Here is a 20446-nt window from a genome sequence, read left to right on the forward strand (position 1 = left end):
CAATCACATGCAGGAGGCCAGCGGGGGACAGCCGAGGAAACTACAATGCCCAGCGACCCCTTCTGCGCCCTGATCAATGGACCTTATTTGAATAATCTGTGAGCTCTTGGACTCAGGCCAATCAGCTGTCAGGGACCCATGATAAATCGCAATGCATTATTGATAATCATAATTACTCTGACATGCGCATTCCGGTCAATAGGAGTAATTTCCCAACTCTAGGAATTTGTTGTGAAGAAGAAGAAGAAAATAATTGCGACTATTTGGCTCTCGATGCGTGTGCACCATGTCGAGGCGCAAGCAGGCGAAGCCCCAGCATATCCATTCGGACGAGCAGCTACCCCGGGATACAGCGAATGGTAAGCTCGACCGGGGAAGCTCAGGTCAATTCCCAACTTTAATTGATGGGCAAAAGGAATCAGCCAGGGAAGCGAATTTGGCGGCGGGGGCGTAGTGCTTGCTTTTGTGTGCGAGCGAGGCTGCCCCCCCCCCCGCAGCGCACCGGGGCGCCCGTGCGGGATCCTGAGCCAAAGTGACCCTTTTGGTGTGCAGACCACCCTCTCGATTTCACCTATATTTCTCACGATTGCGGGAGCCTTTTGGATAATGTGTGGATTGATTGATTTTCAAGATGTAAAGGGGTTTTCCTTGCTTGCTTTGCCCCCCCCCCCCTTCTTTCCATCCTTCGTTAGTCTGGTTTCTGCTCACTTTTATTTGCGCAGGGAAAAAACAAATTCCCGATAGATGTTAATTACACATAAAGCTTCTCCTGGTGTGCGATTCCTAGTTCTCTTTCCTACCCTGTCCACTCCCCTAAATTTGGCAAAGTTCCTTATTTTCTTGTCCCAGGATCCCTTTAGCATCCTTTTAAAAATCTCTCGTGCGTGGGATACAATCGTATCCTTATATTCCGATGGACGTTACTAGAAGGTAACTCCCTAAACTTCTGCCCCCTCCCCCCACAAGGAAATATTTCTAGGTGGGAGGGGGCAGGCGAGAGGAATACTGCGAAACACCTTTTGTAATGCAAGGGTTGGGGGAAAATATTTTCCCCACCCTTCCATCGCTTGTCCTTATTTGGACGGGGGGGTGCCCCCTTACCCTCTCTTGTTAACCAAAAACTTGGAGCTATCTTTGTGGGGAGAGAAAGAGAGAGATCGCAATCACTTCGGACCTTTTGTAGCTGACCTCCAGCCATCTTTGATTTCCGACTTCCTAAAATAACTCCGGTGAGCTAATATGGTGTGCTGCGGGTGGGGGTGGGTGGGAGAGGCGATCTTAAAAAAAAAAAAAAATCTTCCCAAAGTTGTGATCGCTATCACTGCTTTTTGTTTTCCCTTCTCATCGCTGATGCGCTATGACTTTTTTTTTTAAAAAAAAAAATCTGTGCAGAAAGATATAAAGGAATGGCTTGTATTCTCTCCAGGTTTCATCGCTTTAGGTTGTGGTGCGGGGGTGGGGGTAGAGTTGTTCAAAGAAGAGCAATTGATGCGGCAGAATTCGCTAGAATGTAAGCTGGAGAGTTTTAAATTCCTGGTTGGGGCGATGGGGTCAGACCGCTCTTTGGTTTTGGAACCGCATCTGGGGCAACACGGACGTGGGTTGGGGTTGTTCAAAGTTGGATTTCAGGCTTCTTTTGCAAAACAAAACGGGCGGTGTGAAATTAATAAGATGCGCCAGGGAGGAGGGGTGGAGGTTGAGTCATGGATATTTATCAGTACTGTCCTGAACTCTGCAATTCTGGTACACGGGGGTGGGGGGGAGATATTTGTTCTTTTAAAAATAAACAGTAGATGTTAGCGTTTCCTAACTCAGTTATATCGAATGCCTTTCCCTAATCTAGATGCCTTTCGCATATATTTATTTTAAAAATGATACACCCACTGGTCCAAGGATAAATGAAAACTTTGGGATGAAATCTGGCACTCGATCTTCTATTTTTCTTCCTACCTCTTTTCTCCCTTTGCCCTTTAAATTTTTGTTTTGGTTTTGGGGGAAAAAAGGGCCGGACTCAAATCAAAGTTGTCCCACGATAAACTCTGCCCCGCACCACCACAATTGCTGGAAATGGTCGATAACAATATATATTTGGGAGGGGGCGATTCACTGGCGAGCCTCAGGAGGTCTGGCGCTTTTCTCTTGTCTCTTTCTTTTGAGCCCAAATGTGCAATTGTTGAGTCCGGTTAATGGTGATTTAAGAAAACGGCAAGCTGGCCAGAAGGCAATAAATCCCATGTTTAATGCATGACTGTTTTTCCTTTGTGCATATGGTTAGGATGGAGCGGGGCGGTGGAGGGGGTTGGAAGTGATGTTTCCACATGTAAATCTCTGCTCGCAGCTGGGTAACCACCTCCGGGGTCTGCCTTGAAACAAAAGGGTTAATAACTCCTTTGGAGCTGGGTGCTCCGCGGGGGGGGGGGCGAGGGAGAAGAGGGTAATCGAAAACTCCCTTGCTAGACCCACCGACCTGGTGTTCAGGTTTTACTCTTTGGTCCATTTCTCACGCTAATTTTTCCAAATTAGTGCATTTTTAAATTTCAAAACCCTTCAATCCCGTTGGATTTTGATGCAAGGCTGCGGAGCTCTTTGAGACGTAAAGAATAACGAGTGTGGGGAAAGAAACTAGTGTTTCAATAACTTTTGGAGTGCGTGTTATCAGTCTAGGAAAAACATCATGCTCTTTAAATCGCGCTGAATTGTTTGAAGGTAACTTCTCGAGTGTGCTATAGGACGGTTCGGTTGCTCTCCGGCGCCACCTGGAGGAAGCTGCCTGTGCAGATGGCAATATAGAAAATGCATTTTGTCCGTGGAAGCATGTCCGCGTGGGTCTTGACTCTTCCTGGTTTATGGAGTTAGGTTAGAGGGACGGGGGCTCAGAATGCCCGCCGATGACCTTCTGAAAATCTCTGAAACAGAGGATGAGCCTAGGATCGTATTGTGTTTTAAACTGAGACAGGTTTCTGTCTGCTTGGCGCCTGGAAGGAAATATCTCTTTGAACTGATAATGTGCTGACTAATGATGATGGTTCGTCTAGATGACCTCCAAGATAGTCTCTAACTCAGTGGGTTGCATTCAGCTTTAGTTATACCCACCGGAATCATGTCTAACTTGCCCTATTTGATTCCAATAGGCCTGCTTCTAAGCAAGCCCCTATGAATTTACTTTGCCTTTTCCAACTCCAGATGGGAAACACTCAAGGTGTGATGGCTTTGTGCACTTGTTTGTTATAGTTCAAAATATGCTACAGCCAAGCCCAGTCAATAGTCTGGTGGTATTTTAAGATTTGTATGCATCATTGCAAGTTTTGCTGCAGATAAAAAAGTATATTCTTCCATGCATCACTTGATGAAATAGCCTTTTGCCTTCAAGGTACCAGAAAAAATACTTTTTAAAAATTTTTTGTCACTCTACCTTTGTCACGCTTCTGTTTGCCTGAGAAGAACCCTGTGAGGTAGGACAGAATAGGCATAACTTGCCCAAAGATAACTTGTCCAGCAGGCTCTATAACCTAGTGGGGATTTGGATTTGTGTGTTCCACATCTAAATCCAAAAGACACCTTTAATTATTAATACCAGAGTATGTGGGAGCATGAAAGGTAGTTTAAAAATCTTGGTCCCCTTTTTCTTTTGTATCCTAAGGTAGAATGTTCTAGGTGTGGAAGTTCAATTTAAAAGAAAATAAAACATCGTGTGATGGTCGTACAAAATGTGTGGTTCCTCAACAGCTTGAGCAGCAAAATCCTGGGAGGAACCCCAAATATGCCCATAGGACACACTTTCAGATTGGCAAATTGTGAAATTTAATTAGATAACTCCCCAAGGATTTATTGAGGAGTAGCTGTGTTTGCATGGCAAGGAAGAATAATTAAACCAAGCACTTTATCTTTTAGCTTCAGGGAACAAAACCTCAGACAAAAATTTGCAAAGCAATACATTTCAGGGCTGGGAGGAAAGGTACTGCTAACTTGGTGATCAATTAACAGGTCAAAAATAGCAGGTGGGTTACTTGAGAACAACAATTACACACTGAAAATTAGCATTTCCCTCTACTCAAAGGATTTAAGTGTCCATTGTATTTGGTGACAGCCATTAGGCCAAAATCTTTTTCTCAAAATGCAGTTTAGAACTTAAATCATGTTTTCCTTCCCGATGATTTTTTTTAATGAACTACTGTGGTGAAAGTTTCAATGTTACATCAACACTGAAGGCTTACACTTAACGAGTATCGAGCAATTTTCCAACCCCACTCCTAAAAAATCCGCCAAGGTAGTCATTAAAGAAAGAATCCCCCTTGCAGAAATAGTGTAAGCAAAGTAAAAAACAGTCCTGTTCGAAGCTTACATTTGGTGACAGCTTTCCTGTTCAGATGAATAGCTTTGCTTGTTTCCAAGAATAGCATTTTCATGTAATCAGGTATTTTAACAGTCCAGGCATGATGCCCTACTGTTCTTGCGGGGCAGAGATTAAACATTGTCAACGAACCAATAAGAGGACAGCTGGCTGAGAGCGGTGCTGGGGAGGTAGTGAGGCTGGGGCGCAATGCGTGATGTCCCCCCTTTTTAAATGCCAAGTGAAACCCTATATTGGTTGTAGTGACTGGGCCTTTTCTGCGAAACCCGGCAGCTTGTGACATTTTTGACAGAGCTGCTGCTCTAACCTTTGCCTCCTCCTGCCTGCTGTGGGTGGTAAGTTGATGTCAAGCTTCCAATTAGGACTCTCATGCAATTGACCTTGGCAGCGGGGTTTTCTGCTGTTTAGTTTGGTCTTAAACACTGTACTAGTGTTAAGTGAGGTCTGGAGCTGCCTTGTTTATAGTCAAAGGGACTTGCTGGTGGTGCGAGCAATTGAGTGGAGAAGAAGAAATGGTCCTTGGAAAAGGTAGAAGCAAGCTGTCTTTTTCCCTTCCCTATTCGTTTAGGGTGTAAGCTGCTGCATGGGGCTTTACTCCTGATTGTTACTTGAGTGTGTGTTCTGGGGAGGTGGTGATTGGTAGTGTTCTGTTCAACATCTATTTCTTCCTAACTCTGCCTTCCATCCTTAAATTCCTGCTTGAGCTTGGTCCAGTTAAGAACTGCTTAATAGCTCTTGTGCTATTTTGCATGGGCAGATGTAATGCCATCGAATACAGCACTGGCCCACAATGCTGAGAGAAGTAATGCTGGCTTGTGCATAGATAATGCATCAGTTAGTTATTTTTGTGCATTGTAGTCCCTTTTGTTTTATTTTGCTTTCCCTTTTGTTTTTAAGGACAGTTCTCTGAGGATGGATTTGTTTTATTTAACTTGTTCTGCAGAAAGAGCAATCCTTATATATTTTTCTGTCATCCTACACTTAGGACATAAGCTTGGGTAAGTTTAAACAGAAAAAATGCTGAAATGCTCAGTATTCCCTCCCAGCTAGGCACAGCTGGGGGATGCTGAGAATTGTAGGACCTTTCTCTGTCTAAACGTTTATAGGGTTGTGCTTTTAGTATCCTTTTTAAACTCAAGTCAACAGCACTAGAACAAATGTTCATTGAAAATGTTGCTTGCAAGCCACAGAAGGTAGCTAAGATCCTTTCTCAGAGGTTTGGCAGTCTTCAGTGCCCATATTGGTTTTTAAGCCCTTCTAAAATTACCTCAAATCATTAACACGGACTCTATTTAAAGGCTGCATATCTGTGTCCACTAACAAGGGGGTAAGTACATTGCTGAACTCTGTGGTCCTTCTTTGTTGGTTTGCTTATAAGCAAACATATTTACAATTGCACTGCACAACTTCAAACGCAGTTGTTAGCATTTTGTATTTGCTGTAATTTAATGTAAGACTTCTAAATCCAGGATAGTTTTTCTTGTTTGCATGACATGTGGTAGGCATGACAAACTGCTGTGATAGTTTTATTTGTGTTTTAACTAACTGCTGAAAGCAAAATCAAATTATTTATTACAGTGAACCCAAAAGCTCTCACTGGCCTACATGTGTAATTGGCTGGTATTGACCACAACTGTGTCAGAATCTATTGCTGTTATCTATATATGTGGTTGGAGTACTAGAAATGTTTAACCAAAGCAGCAACAACTAAACCCTGTCCTGTTAATGGTGGACAAACCGAAATATCCAAGTAAAAGGGGTGATTCAGAACTGTTGCCTCTCAAGCTGATAAGAAGTTGATTTAGATCTTTTGTGGGCTGCCTGAAAAGTTTGTTTTGTTCAAAATACAGGATCTGAATACAGTGGGGCAGAATATATTGGCTCTTGGACTGAAATCAGTGGAATCACAGTCCAGAGGATTCCCCACCTGACACTTAGAGTGCAGCAGGTGAGGGGACAGTACCAAAGCAGCAGCTGGGCTTCCAAGAGGCGTGCTGCAAGGCGCTGGGGCTTTTACTTCCTCTACAGTCAGAGGGTGGCCGGCCACACACGGACAGAGGTCCCTTTTATGATTTTGACTTTTAAAATATTTCCTTGTTTTCTAGAAGAGAATGGTGCTTACTCCCAAGTAAGTCAGGGCAGCAGAAGCATTTTTGTTTTATTCCTGTAGTCCAGAAGGTGCTAAGCTTTGAGTAAAAAATTCAAAACTGTATATGCTCACAGGATTAAATGCAAAACTGCACCTGCTTGGAGGATTTCGCTTTCATAGAACGTAACTTACGACTGGCGAACAGTTCATTTTGCTTTAGTAATATAAAAGCAGCTGTAAAGTATGGTGAGGAGAGAAGTTCATTGTGAACAGTGTAATGGAAATATTGCATATGGCCATCTAAATGACACCCCATAATGCTGACTAAAATTACCGAGCTGCACTGGTGTTTCAATGACCAGGATAGTATAAACTGTAATAGCAGTAGAGATGGTAAAAAAAAAATTGAAAAATTGTGATTAGGAGTATTTTGGCAAGAACTCCTGAGCAAGTATGTTTTGTGGTACTCCTGACACTGACTCTTTTCCTTCTAGCACCAGGTAAAAACCTTTTTATTCACTCGATATTTTAACAGTTATTAATTTTGATTCTTTTGAAATGTCTATTTTATCTGTATCACATTTTATTGTGTTTTGTTGCTGGACCTTGGACTAATTTAAGCACCACTGTAAAGGGCTTATACTGGACCTATTGTTGCTAATTTTAGTGTCATCGTAGTGCCATTGTTGAACTGATTTAATGCATTGTTTATTTGCATATTCTGATTATATAAACCTCCCAGAGAGTCATCTTGACAAATGAGCAGTAGAATAAGTAAATAAATAAATGTTTTGGCTCTGTGGAGTAGAGGAGAGAAAGAAAAAGTGTGTAGTTGAGGTGTGTGTGGATATAGCTAATTAAAATTAACACTTTGATTCAAATTGTTACTTTTACCTAGATGGCTCTCAGTGTCCCTTCTGTATAGGATTTAAAGATGCTAGTACAAAGTGTTGAAATACCTATCACTGAAATAAATGAGATCTCAGAGTTTTTCATTTTGTCTGTGTCATGCTCTACTTCTGTTCTCTAAGACTCAGTGGCCAACTTTTAGAGGCAAGTTTTTGAATCTAATCCTTAAAATTGTGTATTTAGGTGGTAGAAGTAAATCTTGGAAGCATGGAACAAATGGAATCATTTTGTATGCATAGGCACTTGAGCAAATTAAACCTGATTATCAAAGGGTCACTGGGGAGAACTTCATAGGCTTGGGCTAAATATTGAAGCCCAGGTTTAATGCATCAGACCTAGTTTTTGCATGATCTCATCTCCACCTTATGAGAATCTTTCCTTTCACTGTACTGCATTGGAGCATAAATCTCTCTACTGACTTCACTGCATTCAGTCAGTTTACAAGAAGTTGAAAGATAATATAATGTGATCTGGAGGAGGGTGAACAGAGTCATATCATCTTCAAGCATCTAGTGGGGTTTTAAATGCTGTATACCAAGTCCTACTTTAAATGTTGATTCTGCTATAAACCTCCCAAGTGGGAGTAGGGCTGGGTTTGTAAGTTGTAAGCCGAGGTCTGTAGGGCAGTGGAACACTGTATCTACAGTCTTATTAAAGTTCTTCCACTGTCATTGTACCACAGGTTTGTGGGACCTTGTAGCCAGGAGCCAAATTTGGCCTGCCTGAGATCCCTGTCTGTCCCTTTAGGGTTCTCCACCTGACCATGCCCCCTTTCCCCTTCTCCAATGACCCATTGCTTGGTGATTCCCCACTTTTCTGTAGGGGTTTCTCCCTATTCTGAAAGTCTGAATGCCTCTCTTAAGGATGCATTTCTGGAAGGGAGAGCTTTGAGCCAAACTGTGTTTATAATTTTGGTATTCTAGTTCTTTGGCTTCCAGTTCAGCCACGTTTGCTGTTGGCCCGGCTCATCACTTGTGGCGTTCCCCATGATTTTTTCCAAAATAAAATTTGGCCATTAGCTGAAAGATTCTGCACCCATGTTCTGTAACATAACAGTATGTGGGCATTTGGAAACAAATGCTCTGACTATATAGAGCACTATTTCAAACATAGATGTAATATTTAGGTTTTCTGTTTTGGGTGTCCATTGCTGTGGTAGTCCATACTTTCTCTGGATATGTGATGATGGGAACAAAGGACAGCTTGCATTTTCAAGGTATGGAGTTCCTTGATCATCCTGACTAGAAATCAGCCTTTCTCCAACCAAGAAGGCATTGATGAACTGTGTTGTCAAGTCCAAGACTGGCACCCATTTTGTACAGTCACACTGGTTTCCAGATGGCAAGCCGGGAACCATCCACGGGAACATGCTGCTGTATGGATGGCTACAGGCCTTACATGGATGTCGGCTGTTACATCCTGACATGGAATGATAATGCAGGGCTTCATTTCTAAGCTGGGTGAATGATGTGCAAGTTGGCAAGATTTTATTACCCTTAATATGGCCATGCATTCAACGTGGCTTAACTTTCAAAACAAAGGTGTAGGACTTCAGCATCCCAGGGCGTCACCTATTCTGATCTGGACATCTTGTAATCCCAAAGAGAAGGGTCGGCTGCCCGAGAAGACAAATAAGGGAACCAACTTGGATGGCCCTAAAAGGGTTTCAGACAAAATCATGGGCAATTAAGGCTTCAGTGGATACTACTTGTGATAGCTACATGCTAACTCCAGGGTCAGATGTAGTATGCCTCTGTTACTAGTTGCTAGGGAACAACACAGTTGTAAAGTGCTGTTGTCCATGTGCCCTGCTCTGGTTGGCCACTAAACAGGACTAAGCGCACTTTAGGTCTGACCAAGCAGTGCTTTTCTTACGTCCTTAAAGGCACTCTGGACATACAGTGTTCTAATTACTTACATTTCAGGGTTAACTGTTGAAACAAAGGAATACATGGAAAGGCGCTGTAGTTGCAGCTATTTGGGGAAAAGTGCATCTTATCCCATCCTTTTAGGGCTTATCCTTCTTAGGAAACAATTGAGTTGGCTAACTAAAATTTAAAACTAGGCTAGTGTAACCTCTGACTCACTAAGTCAAACACAACCCATCTGCTCTGTGTTGTCACCTGCTTGTTCCATGGAACTAGGAAAGCAGCAAAAACAGAAGGTTTCTCAAGCCATCAGTGGACCACAAGAGACATGGTTTGGTGAGCCCCTAAAAAAAGTTGCTATTCCTGTCTCACTGAGGAATGGTTGAAAAGTGTCCCTTACACCAGAGCATACCCTAATATTGCACAGAATGATGCTCTTATACCTCTTAAGAGAGCTGGACAGAAAATTTTAAAATGGTGGTCGGTGCCTATACCACCCACCCTCTGCCATACCCCCCCTGTCCTTAGAGCTGCTTGGCCTTCCTCATCCTTCCTGTGGTTCCATTCTTCTTCCATGTTCTTCCAAAACAAGCATATTAGATGCTGGCCCATCCCTGCAACTTCTACATGACTTCCATGCAAAGGCAATAAATGCAATAGATGACGATGCTGATGCACAAAATTCCCCATGTATCTGGTAGTATTGCTCTACCCAGGAACCTTACTTACCTGCCCTATTTTGCTTCACCTGCATGCTTCACCTGACTTGTAACTGGCAGAGATATTTGGGCTCCCAAGTTTCTCCCTGTGATGTTCCAAAATGTAGAACCAAGGCGAAAGGGAGTTTTCCTAGACTAGGCTGTTATTGTGCCCTTGCTGTCCCTCATTGCCACTTGATTATGGCTACCTTAGACAAGTCTGACGTGGTATGTTGGGAGAACTGCAAACTAAAACCAGCCCCGTCCACCAGTGTAGTTGTGGCATTCCGCTTTGTTTCTCTGTACTATGGTGCCACCTAGAGAGGCAAAGCAGTTTGATCTCCATCAAGAATAAGCTTGAACCCCTTTTCTTTACAAGTAAATTAAAAATAGGTATGATGGGGGGAACTACTGTCCCCCATCCCCAATACCTGTCCAGGACAGGTATTGCTGTGTGGAAATTCATCACACTAAGACAATTTAAGGGGATGGGAAGGCAGCAAAATTTAATATCTGCTGTATCCCACCAGGTTCCACGCACCAAAGTAAAGCAATGTAGTGGAATTTAGTAAAAGACAGGAAAGGAAGAACTGGGAATAGAGATGTCCAATCTTAATCCAGCAAAGAACCCAGAGACTGATGCAAAAGGTTAAGAAGCCTTGTCAGGGCCACTTAGTGGCAGCACTAGCCTTTGGGTGCCCTTAGGTTCCCGCTGCCCAGGATCTGTCTCCAACGGCCCAGTTTATCCTTGAGGGTCTGTGCTTAGGATGGCTGGATTTCTCTTGCATTGAGTCTGAGCTGCCTCCATGGTGTGCCAGTCACCTGGAATTATTTTCTTTGTCAGCACCCTTCTGCAGTCTGCCTGCCCTCTACATGTGGTACTACTATTCTGGGTCACCTAGTTTTTTGTTGCTTGACGCAGCAGGTAACATCCCAAGCCTGTGGCACTTATCACCTCATCAGTGTTATGTGGACTTGTGAGAAGCCACATGCCTAGCTGTACTTCAATGGGAAGAATTTATTTTATTTGATAAGAATTGTTTCCAGCCAGCCAGAGAGGTGACAGGTGTGGGTGTGTGCACATGCCAACTGGAAGAGTTTGTTCATCCAAGCTTTGATGAAAGTGGCCTCCAGGTGGCTTTATGGACAGGAGATAGACAGAAAGCTGGAAAGAGTGCCAGCCCTAGGTTTTGAAGGGCCCTTGGCAAGATACCCCCAGGTGTCCACCATTGCCCTCAGATGCTGCTCTTGTTCCTCATCCTCACTTGCTGGATGGGCAGAGACCCAGTAGGCTGAGGCATCCATTGTACTTCCTTCTTTACACCATCATGGCCTGGGCCAGAGCAAGAAATGGGTGAATAAATAGGGTGCAATGGTAAGGAGGAGTAGCTGCCAACTCTCTTAAGTACTCTTGGGTGTAATCCATCAGGGCCTGGTGCCTTTGTAATGTCCAATGCCTTGAGAAGCCCCTCGACTTCAAGGGGGGTGACTCTAATCTGTGCCCCTAAGTCCCCAGCCTCATCTAATCTCCTATGCGGATATCCCCCGTCCTGCTTTGGGGAGAACACAGAGGCAAAATAGTCATTTGGCATCTGTGCCTGTTCCCTCATATCAGTCACTGGATTGTCTTCCTCCTTATTTCGTGGTCCTACTACTTGTCTCCCCTTCCTCTTCCTATTTACATGCTGAAAGAAGCCCTTTTTGTTGCTCTTGATATTCTTGGCAAGTCTCAGCTCGTAATCAGCCTTAGCCTTGCGAAGAATCCTCCTGCAACGGGCCTCCTCCTCCCAGTATACCCTTTTGTCTATTTCCCCCAGTACCCATTTCCTACGGAGGTTCCTCCTTCGTCTAATCTCTCTAACCACCTCCTTTTGCATCCATGGCGGCACTATCCTCTGCCTCCCCACCTTACTAACTAGAGGTATCATCAAGGCTTGTGCCTCCAAAACCTCCCTTTTGAGTGCTATCCACCCCTCCTCAACTCGCTTACCTTCCAGTAACCTATCCCAGGAGACTTTCCCCAGTCTGGCCTTCAGTTGGCCAGAGTTGGCCCTCTTGAAGTCCCAGCTTCTAGTGCTTGACCTGCTGCACGTCCCCAGTCCCCTGAAGGTGAAAGTGGGTTAGACTAACACTGGATATAACCCTGTGTGTGTGTGCTTCGTACTGGGTTTCAACAGGTGTGGAATTTCTCATGGCCTACCCTATATGCTTCTGGTTCTTTGTCAGCTCTTTCCCCAAATCATCCTTCTGATTGGTTCTGTACAATAGACCTTTCTATTTTAAATAAGGTGAATAAAAATCAATGATTTTTTAAAAGTCCAAAATTGGATTTTTTCATTTAAGTTGGATTTTTTAAATGGTTTTTTAATAAAATTCTTTTTGATGAAAAATCTGTTTAAGATACCTTATAGACCAAAGGTTATTCATCATGAAATAAGGATAGGTTTTTAATTATGTAGCATGAGGCTATATAATCGTATTCATTCTTGTTTTATTTTGTTTTTTGGTAAATAAATTCCATTAATCCATTCACAATGTCATGTTCTTCCAGAGGTTTCTGTAAGGTTATTGAGCAATTTTTCTATCTAGAAGATATTATGCTTGGTTTTACAGTTTTCAAAACTGAATTTTTGTCTGCGGAGATCACATGTCTCTTCTTCATAGCAAAAATGTTATAAAATAAACATACAGAGTTGAAATAAAAAGGCTTTAATTGGTCCTTTGCAAATCTATGTACACAAAATCATAAATGCTAGGTTTCAAAAAATTCAATAAATAGATTAAGATTTTGGGGAATGGAATAAATCTGCACAAGAACCTAAGTGTGAAGAGGAAGGGGCAAGGAGTAAAAATGGAAGTGAAACCTTTTGAGCAGAATACTCCACAAGTCTTTGGACCTTATTGTGTACAACCTCAGATTTATATTTCCCTGAAGGAGAAAACCTAGAATGACAGCAGGCCGAAAAAGAGAGCCAGTTTGAGAATATTTCAGTGATGTGCCTCTACCTATGGGTAAATGCATGCAAATTATGTAGAAAACCATTATTTAAATCTAGTTTTACTGACTAGTGATTTAAATCAAATCCACCCTGATTTTTAACAGCTATTTCCTTTTCACCTGCTTGCTGCCCTAGAAAATAATCTCTTACGCAGTCATTTTTATTTTGAACTGGGGAAGTCTTGCAAATCATATCAGTCAATCACTTTGCTCTAGCAAAGAGATTGCTGCCTCTCAGCTGAGGCAGGAAATGCTTACAAAATGCACGTTGGCTTTCCTAGATACTGTCTCCCTGCACGTTTAGGTTAATGAGTGATAGTGAAATCACTATATCAGTGATGCAAGATCAGTGAACATAATCATCTTTACTGCAGATCAGTGAATCTTTACAATAAATTTATATGTGAAAACTGATGTGTGTGTGGCAATAGCCCAGGAGAGCATCTTCTCTCTTGCCATCGGTCTGGAGGTCATTGAAGGACATTCTCCAGGTGGTTCCTTGTAGACCTATGGTGCAGTTGGGGTCCACCAGGAGAAAAGCCTTCAGTGTGTTGATTCTGGCTCTGTGGAACTCCCTGCCTCTGGAGGTCAGATGGTTCTGACACTTTCTCATTTTTGGCACTGGCCAAAATTGTCATTTATGGTTTTTTGCTTTCAATGTTACCCTGTTTTAGTTCTTTCATCTGTGTTATCCCTTTATTGTCCACTGCTCCAGAATCTGGCTAGATAATGAAACAGTATCCAGATACTCTAAATAAAGAAAGATTAAGTAATGATGGCTTTTTATAGAACTGTTCACAAATAACTTCTCAATTCTCCACCCTATTTTTGGGCAAAAAATAACGCTGAAATTCTTCACAGGTTTTCTCACCTATGTCTCACCATTTGCAGGGATTGTATTATGGCTTCTATCTTTTTTCCTAAAGATTTTTCTGTGTTATAACTACAAGTGACAACAGCCTCAACTGTATTACTGGCCAACCAGTTTTGCATCCTCCATGCAGGGGTGAAAGGGAAGAGATGGAGCCAGGGCTATGTCAGACCTGTTCTCCAATTTCCCAAAAGTTGTCTCCACCCTGCATGAAAGAAGATGCAGTATTTCTCCCTTATTTCTGCCTTATTCTCAACCTTTTTTTTTTTTTTTTTGGCGGGGGTGAGCTTACCCGATAACTGTGAAGTGGTCAAGCATTCTGGGTGTGTTTTGTCTCTGTTTTACACCTCGCTCTCATTTGCAACTTCCTGGGCTGCCTGAGTTTCCGGATTTTTTTTAAAGCCCTGTGAGAGGAATAAGGGCTTCAACCCTTTCTGTGGCTGGGCTTTAACTGAAGTTTGGGGAAGCCAAGGAGGCAGTGGATTACTGACTGAGGAGAGGGTCATAGAATGAAAACTAGGACATGTGCGCACATTCTTCCACCACCTCGTAAGCTTGGTGAGCACAGGAAACTTGTACTCAACTTATAAGAATTTTTCTGAAGCTGTATTCCCCTTTGAATTTCCTCCTCAAAGCAATTTCTTTCCTACCAAATTGAATTAGAATGGTTTCGGGAAAATGTGAAAGAAATTTTCTGCACAGCACTGATTTTTTTCCTCATGGTAATGCTGATTTTTGTTTTGTAAGTTGCTTCTTGATGTGCACTAATTTGCTTTCTCTCTCTTGTTACTATTTATTTCATTTCTTGGTTTGTTAGGGTACATACATTTTAATTGTAACTGAGGTGACCTTTTGCTTTCTTAAAGTATTTGCAGAACAATTTATTTTCACTATCTTCTTGAGTTTAGTGCTTTATATTCACACTGAATATTGCTAGAAATTTTCTTCCTTGTTCATCTAGGTTAAGGAAGGCTAGTAAAACCTCCACATCTGTATTCTGGCAATTGTATGATATTTCTCTGTCCGAATTTGTACTGAATTGAGCCCAGGAAATCCAGGGCTCCTGGATAGATCCTGGTAGATCTCTGGGTACTTTGTGATAGATCGGGTTTCCATCTCCCATCATAAAATAATCATAAGTAAAGTAATAAGTAAAAACCTAAAACACGGCCATTAGTGGTCTTGAATGGCTTATCTCTTGGTCTTGGTGACTATGCATGTAAAGTGTTGACTACTAATTGGTGGCTTTTGTACAGGATTATGCACAAAATTGCATAATCCTGTACAAAATTGCATAATCCTATACTGCTCTGAGAGCCAGTGTGGTGTAGTGGTGAAGAGCATGGGACTGGGACTCAGGCGATCTGGGTTCGAGTCCCCGCTCAGCCATGGAGCCAACTGGGTGACTTTGGGCCAGTCACAGACTCTCAGCCCGACCTGCCTCACAGGGTTGTTGCTGTGGGGATAAGATGGAGGAGGAGAATGGTGAAAGCTGCCTTGAGCCCTTTGTAGGAAAAAGGCAGGATATAAATTGAAAAATAAAAAAAATAAAATTGTATGTACAAAATTGTATTTGTATTAGATTTCTTGAGTGTTGTTCCTAGACACTCTAGTGTACTTGCTTATGCAGAGTCATGATAGGAAACTGGTTCACCCCAGAAGCCCCGGGTGGCTGAGGGGGGTGGGCAGTAAAGTCTGGCTGAGGACGGTCCTGTTTGACAATCACTTCTCTTTGAAGGGCTCCAAGTGCAGTTTAAAGGTAAAGCACCTTCAGGGGCCCTGAAGTTACCAACCAGCAGTTAGCATTTGGACATCAGACTGAGCAAGACGTAGTCCACCTTGTCACAGTTGACCCCCCCCCCAATATGGTACAATATGCCCTATAGCTATTTAAATTATAAGAAGTATTTCTAAATGTGCATCTAGATATAAAAATTAGCACATGCATCTCCTGTGTTTTGATGATGTCTTAAGTTGTCGCAGTTGCCAAGTCACACTTTTGCACCTGGTTTCAGTTGGCAGACCTTGGGTGTTCTTGTCAGAAAACAAAGAGTGTCCCATAAGCCTGACTTTGACCCCCCCCCCGCCCCCCTCACCCTGCCCCTGCCTTGGGTCCTATCCCTGCGGAGAGTTCACTTACTCCAGGTCAGAGAAATGTTTCAAAACCACCTTTTTCCATCACTGTGTGAGCAGGCATTTTTGTTTGTTGGCATTAACACATGCTTGCATCTCCATTTTTAAAACACAAATCTCTTGTTTTCTGCAAACTTTGGCACTTTCTACTTTGTCTTCCATAAAAGTTTTATTAGTATAAATGATTCATTGTGCCTGGACCTAACAGTGGGTGTAGAACCTGACATTTTAAACATTTAGCTCTTAATGTTGGCTGAAAAAACGCCTCACCCTTGTTTGCTTTTCTATATAAATGCTTGTCTTTCTATAAATGCTGCTCTTATGGATTAGGTTTTTAAAACGTAATTCTATATCTCCAAAGCAGTTTTATTTAGGCTGATTGGCAAACCTGGCCTTTGAGTACAATATAACACAGGAGTTGTGTTCAAGGACTCAGTAATGGTTTCTGCTGTTCAGCCTTCTCCATCCTACTGCTTTGTAGATGTGTTTGATTACAGCTCCCATCATCCCCAGCCAGCTTGTCCAAGACAGTTGTGAAAGTCTAGAAGCTTTGATGTCCTGTGGCACCACTGAAACCTCAGAACATTTGTTGAAGAGAGAGAAGTACACATGTGGATTGAAAGCATGGAAAGAAATTAGTGGTGATGTTAGATTGGGAGGTACCTTAGCATTGCAGGAATTTACTCAAGGAGGTTATGTGCATGTCATGGAGCTGGTCCAAGGCTAAAGCTGTCAGCTATGGAGATGGGATGATGATGATGATGATGATGATGATGATGATTTTATATTTCTATATTGTCCAATAGCCAAAATTGCAGTCACACATCAACTTTCATGGATTTAACTTTTGCAGATTTGATTATTTGCGAGTTTGCGATCAAAAATTAAATGAGAATATACAGGAGTTTTGTGGCTTACTGCAGAAAATCACCACCACCACAGAGAGAGAGAGAGAAAGTAAAAGGGCAGAGCGGGAAGGCCACCAAAGCATCACCATAGAGAGAGGAGTGAAAGGGAAGAGAGGGGGGGCCTCCAAAGCATGCTTTCCTGCCCTGCTCATCCAGAGAAGGAAATTCCTCCGGCATTTCCTTGCCGCAAAGAGGAGGCACTGGTGAGAGAAAGGGAGGACAGGGGATAAGAATATAAGAAAGTGATATGTGAAGAAGAGGAGCCCTCTTGGATCAGACTAAGGTCTGAGAGAGAGAGGGAGAGGGAGGGAGAGGAGCAATCCAGTACACGCATGGTCAACAGTATCTAGAGTTAAGGTTGGTAAGGGATGGCTAGCGGTATTTGCAATTTTGACACATTTGCATGGGCTCCTGCTCCACTAACCACCACGAGTGTGGAGGGCCAACTGTATTGTCTAGAAGCCAATGCAGTAAAGTGGTTGGACTACAACTGTTAACCATGCAGAGAGCCTCAGTATAAAAATGAAATAGATAAAAACTGAGAAAGCCATGTTCAATTTCTCACTCAGCTGGGAAGCCACTGAACAAACTTCGGCTTCTCTTTCCCCCTCTCCTTCAGTCCAAGCTACCTCATAGGGCTGATGTGAATAAAGAATTGAGACCAGCAGAAAGATCATGCTGCTTGGCGTGAGACTCTTGAATTTAGGGCAGGATCAAAATGAATGTATTGATCAATGTCTCTGGAAAGAGGCAGCAGCTCTTAGGTTTGTGTATCGTACACGTGTCATCCCTGTCACAGGCTGTGCAACAAACTGTTTATTGTGTGAAGTGTTCTGCGTGTTCCAGTTGGTTAGTCTTCCACTTTCTACAACTGGTCAGCATTTCAGCCTGCTTCTCTCTGGACCATTCAGGGGACTTTTGGCTTCATCTGCCCTACCACCAGCCTAAGGATTTTCCTTATCTATGCAAATTTCAAGTTTCATTTCCTTTCAGACTGCTGATACCCATTTTTGTACATTGACAGTACTGTTTTGCCTACACAAGTAATTGGCAGTTAACAACTGGAGCATCAGAAAGTGGGTTAGGGAGATGTAAGGTCTGGTACTTATATCTACATAGGAAGCTGCCTTAACATGGTCTAGTTCTTGGTCCATGTAGACCAAGTGTTGTCAACATAGATTGGTGGTGGCTTTCCAGGGTTTCAGGCAGGAGTTCTGCCAGCCCTACCTGGAAAGTTGGGGCACTGAGCATGTGTGCATTCTACTTCTGAGCCACAGTCACTCCCTGATGGGAGAGAACCATCCTGGTGGCTATCGACAGAGTAGGGCATGGGGAGAAATTGCCCTATCCCTGCCCACAGGCATTTCGTTTAAAAGTCCTTTTCATTTCCAACATTCTGGTTGTTTTCTCAAATTGTCACACGTTGTGTGACAGGGCTATTGTTTATTTGACTTTGAATGCCATAAAGCCATTGCAAGAACCCCAACCAGAAGTTTTCCTGAACATTTGAGTCCCTACATGTGATGCTTGTAAGATCTGAAAATATTCCCCAACTGCAGCCTCATGTCTGAAGAAGGCTAAGGTGTCTGCACATGGCAGTGTATCTTGTCACCTGGGGAGCACGAGGGCGCCACCATTGGGGTGGTCATGGACAATGGACTTTATGGCATTGGGGGTTTAACGGGTCCACATAGAAGAAGGAGGGACAGATGGTTAACACCTGTTCCTCCTTCTGGTTATTCCCCCAGCCAGAGGGTTCCAAGTAGCCCTGTCAACTGCCCCCCGGGCCTGACGGTGCTGTTGCTTAATGCCAGGTCAGTCCAAAATAAAGCAATGCTCATCCACGATTTGATCGTGGATGAGAGGGCCAACCTGGCCTGTATCACAGAGAACTGGGCGGGGGTGGGGGAGATGTCGCCCTCTCACAACGGCCATGGGACTGTCTCAACATGTCAGTGGCCCGACACATGAATGTGGACACACTCTGGACCTGGTTTTCTCGACGGGGCAGAAAGAGGGTGATCTGAGGGTGAGGAATTTAAGTTTGACGCCCTTGTCATGGTCAGATCACTTCCTCGTGAGGTTTGAGCTCGAGAGCAGCCTTTCCCTCTGTAAGGGTGCAGACCCGATCGTGCTGGTCCGCTCCCGAAGTTGGATGGATTCTGATGGATTCCTGAAGGCTCTGGGGGATTTTCCAGTTGATAAGGCTGGTGCTCCTGTCGAGGCCTTGGTTGAACTATGGAATGGGGAGATGACCAGGGCTATTGACACGATCGCTCCTAAGCGTCCTCTCCCACCTGGCAGAGCTGGTTCATCTCCTTGGTACACACCTGAATTACGGGCGATGAAGCGGGTTGGGAGATGTCTAGAGCATAGGTGGAGGTGGAATGAATCTGACCAAACACACTTAAGAGCCCACTATCGGGCCTATGCTGTGGCGGTGAGGGTGGTGGAGAAGAAATTCTTCTCCACTTCCATTGCCTCCTCACAATGCCGTCCAGCAGAGCTCTTTCGGGTGGTGCAGGGGCTGGTAAATCTGGGCCCAAAAAGGGATCTTGTGCCACCCTCGAAGGCCCGCTGTGATGACTTCTCCAAGCATTTCAGGGAGAAAATCACTCAGATTCGTCACAAGCTGGACTCTACTATTGAATCAGATTCTATTGGGAAGGTGCCAATGACACCGTCGAGTCCTCAATTGATGGATGAATTTCAGTTGTTGCAGCCTGATGATGTGGACAAGGTGCTTGGACAAGTACATCCTACCATCTGCTTACTAGACCCTTTCCTATCTTGGCTACTCAAGAATGCCAAGGACGGAATTGTGACCTGGATCCTGGAGGTGGTCAACACCTCTTTAAGAGATGACCGGGTACCTGCCCCTTTAAAGGAGGCGTTAGTCCGGCCAGTCCTAAAGAAGGCATCCCTGGATCCAGAGGTGGTCGCCAATTATAGACTGGTGGCCAACATCCCGTTCTTGGGCAAGGTGCTAGAGCAGGTGGCGGCGGGACAACTCCAGTCACTCTTGGATGAAACTGATTATCTGGACCCATTTTAGTCCAGCTTCAGACCCAAGTACGGTACTGAATCTGCCTTTGTCGCCCTGTACAATGACCTGTGCAGGGAGAAAGAAGGGGGAGTGCGTCCCTGTTGTTTCTCTTGGGCCTCTCAGTGGCTTTCAATACCATCGACCATGGTATCCTTCTGGATAGGCTAGCGGGATTGGGAGTTGAAGGCACCGCTTTGCAGTGGTTCCGCTCCTATCTAAGTGGCCGATTCCAGAAGGTGGTGCTGGGGAACTATGGCTCTGCGCCATGGCAGTTATGCCATGGAGTCCCGCAGGGGTCCATTTTGTCCCCCTTGCTATTTAACATCTACATGAAACCGCTGGGAGAGGTCATCAGGAGCTGTGGAATCATCAGTACGCTGATGATACCCAGCTCTACCTCTCGTTTTCCACCAATCCAGGTGAGGCAGTGGCTGTACTGAACCGGTGCCTGGCCGAGGTAATGGGCTGGATGAGGGCCAATAAACTGAAGCTCAATCCAGACAAGACAGAGGTCCTGTTGGTAGGTGGTTCAGGCTTCGGGGTGGGGGACCTGGACCTTGTCCTGAATGGGGTTG

The 20446-nt window shown here is 43.9% G+C and overlaps 1 protein-coding gene across 1 annotated transcript in view; it reads left to right on the top strand.

Annotated features, from left to right (window-relative positions):
* The first annotated feature begins 240 nt into the window (after positions 1-240).
* SALL4 (spalt like transcription factor 4) overlaps positions 241-20446 on the top strand; it is a 33576-nt gene continuing 13370 nt past the window's right edge. Inside the window, exon 1 of the mRNA XM_044455270.1 lies at positions 241-359. Within this exon, the coding sequence (XP_044311205.1) occupies positions 287-359 (73 nt within the window). The 5' untranslated portion in view covers positions 241-286. The remainder of the gene's footprint in view (positions 360-20446) is intronic.

This window comes from Varanus komodoensis, unplaced genomic scaffold, assembly GCF_004798865.1.
Source record: "Varanus komodoensis strain SLA01 unplaced genomic scaffold, ASM479886v1 scaffold8, whole genome shotgun sequence".
Lineage (NCBI taxonomy): Eukaryota > Metazoa > Chordata > Lepidosauria > Squamata > Varanidae > Varanus > Varanus komodoensis.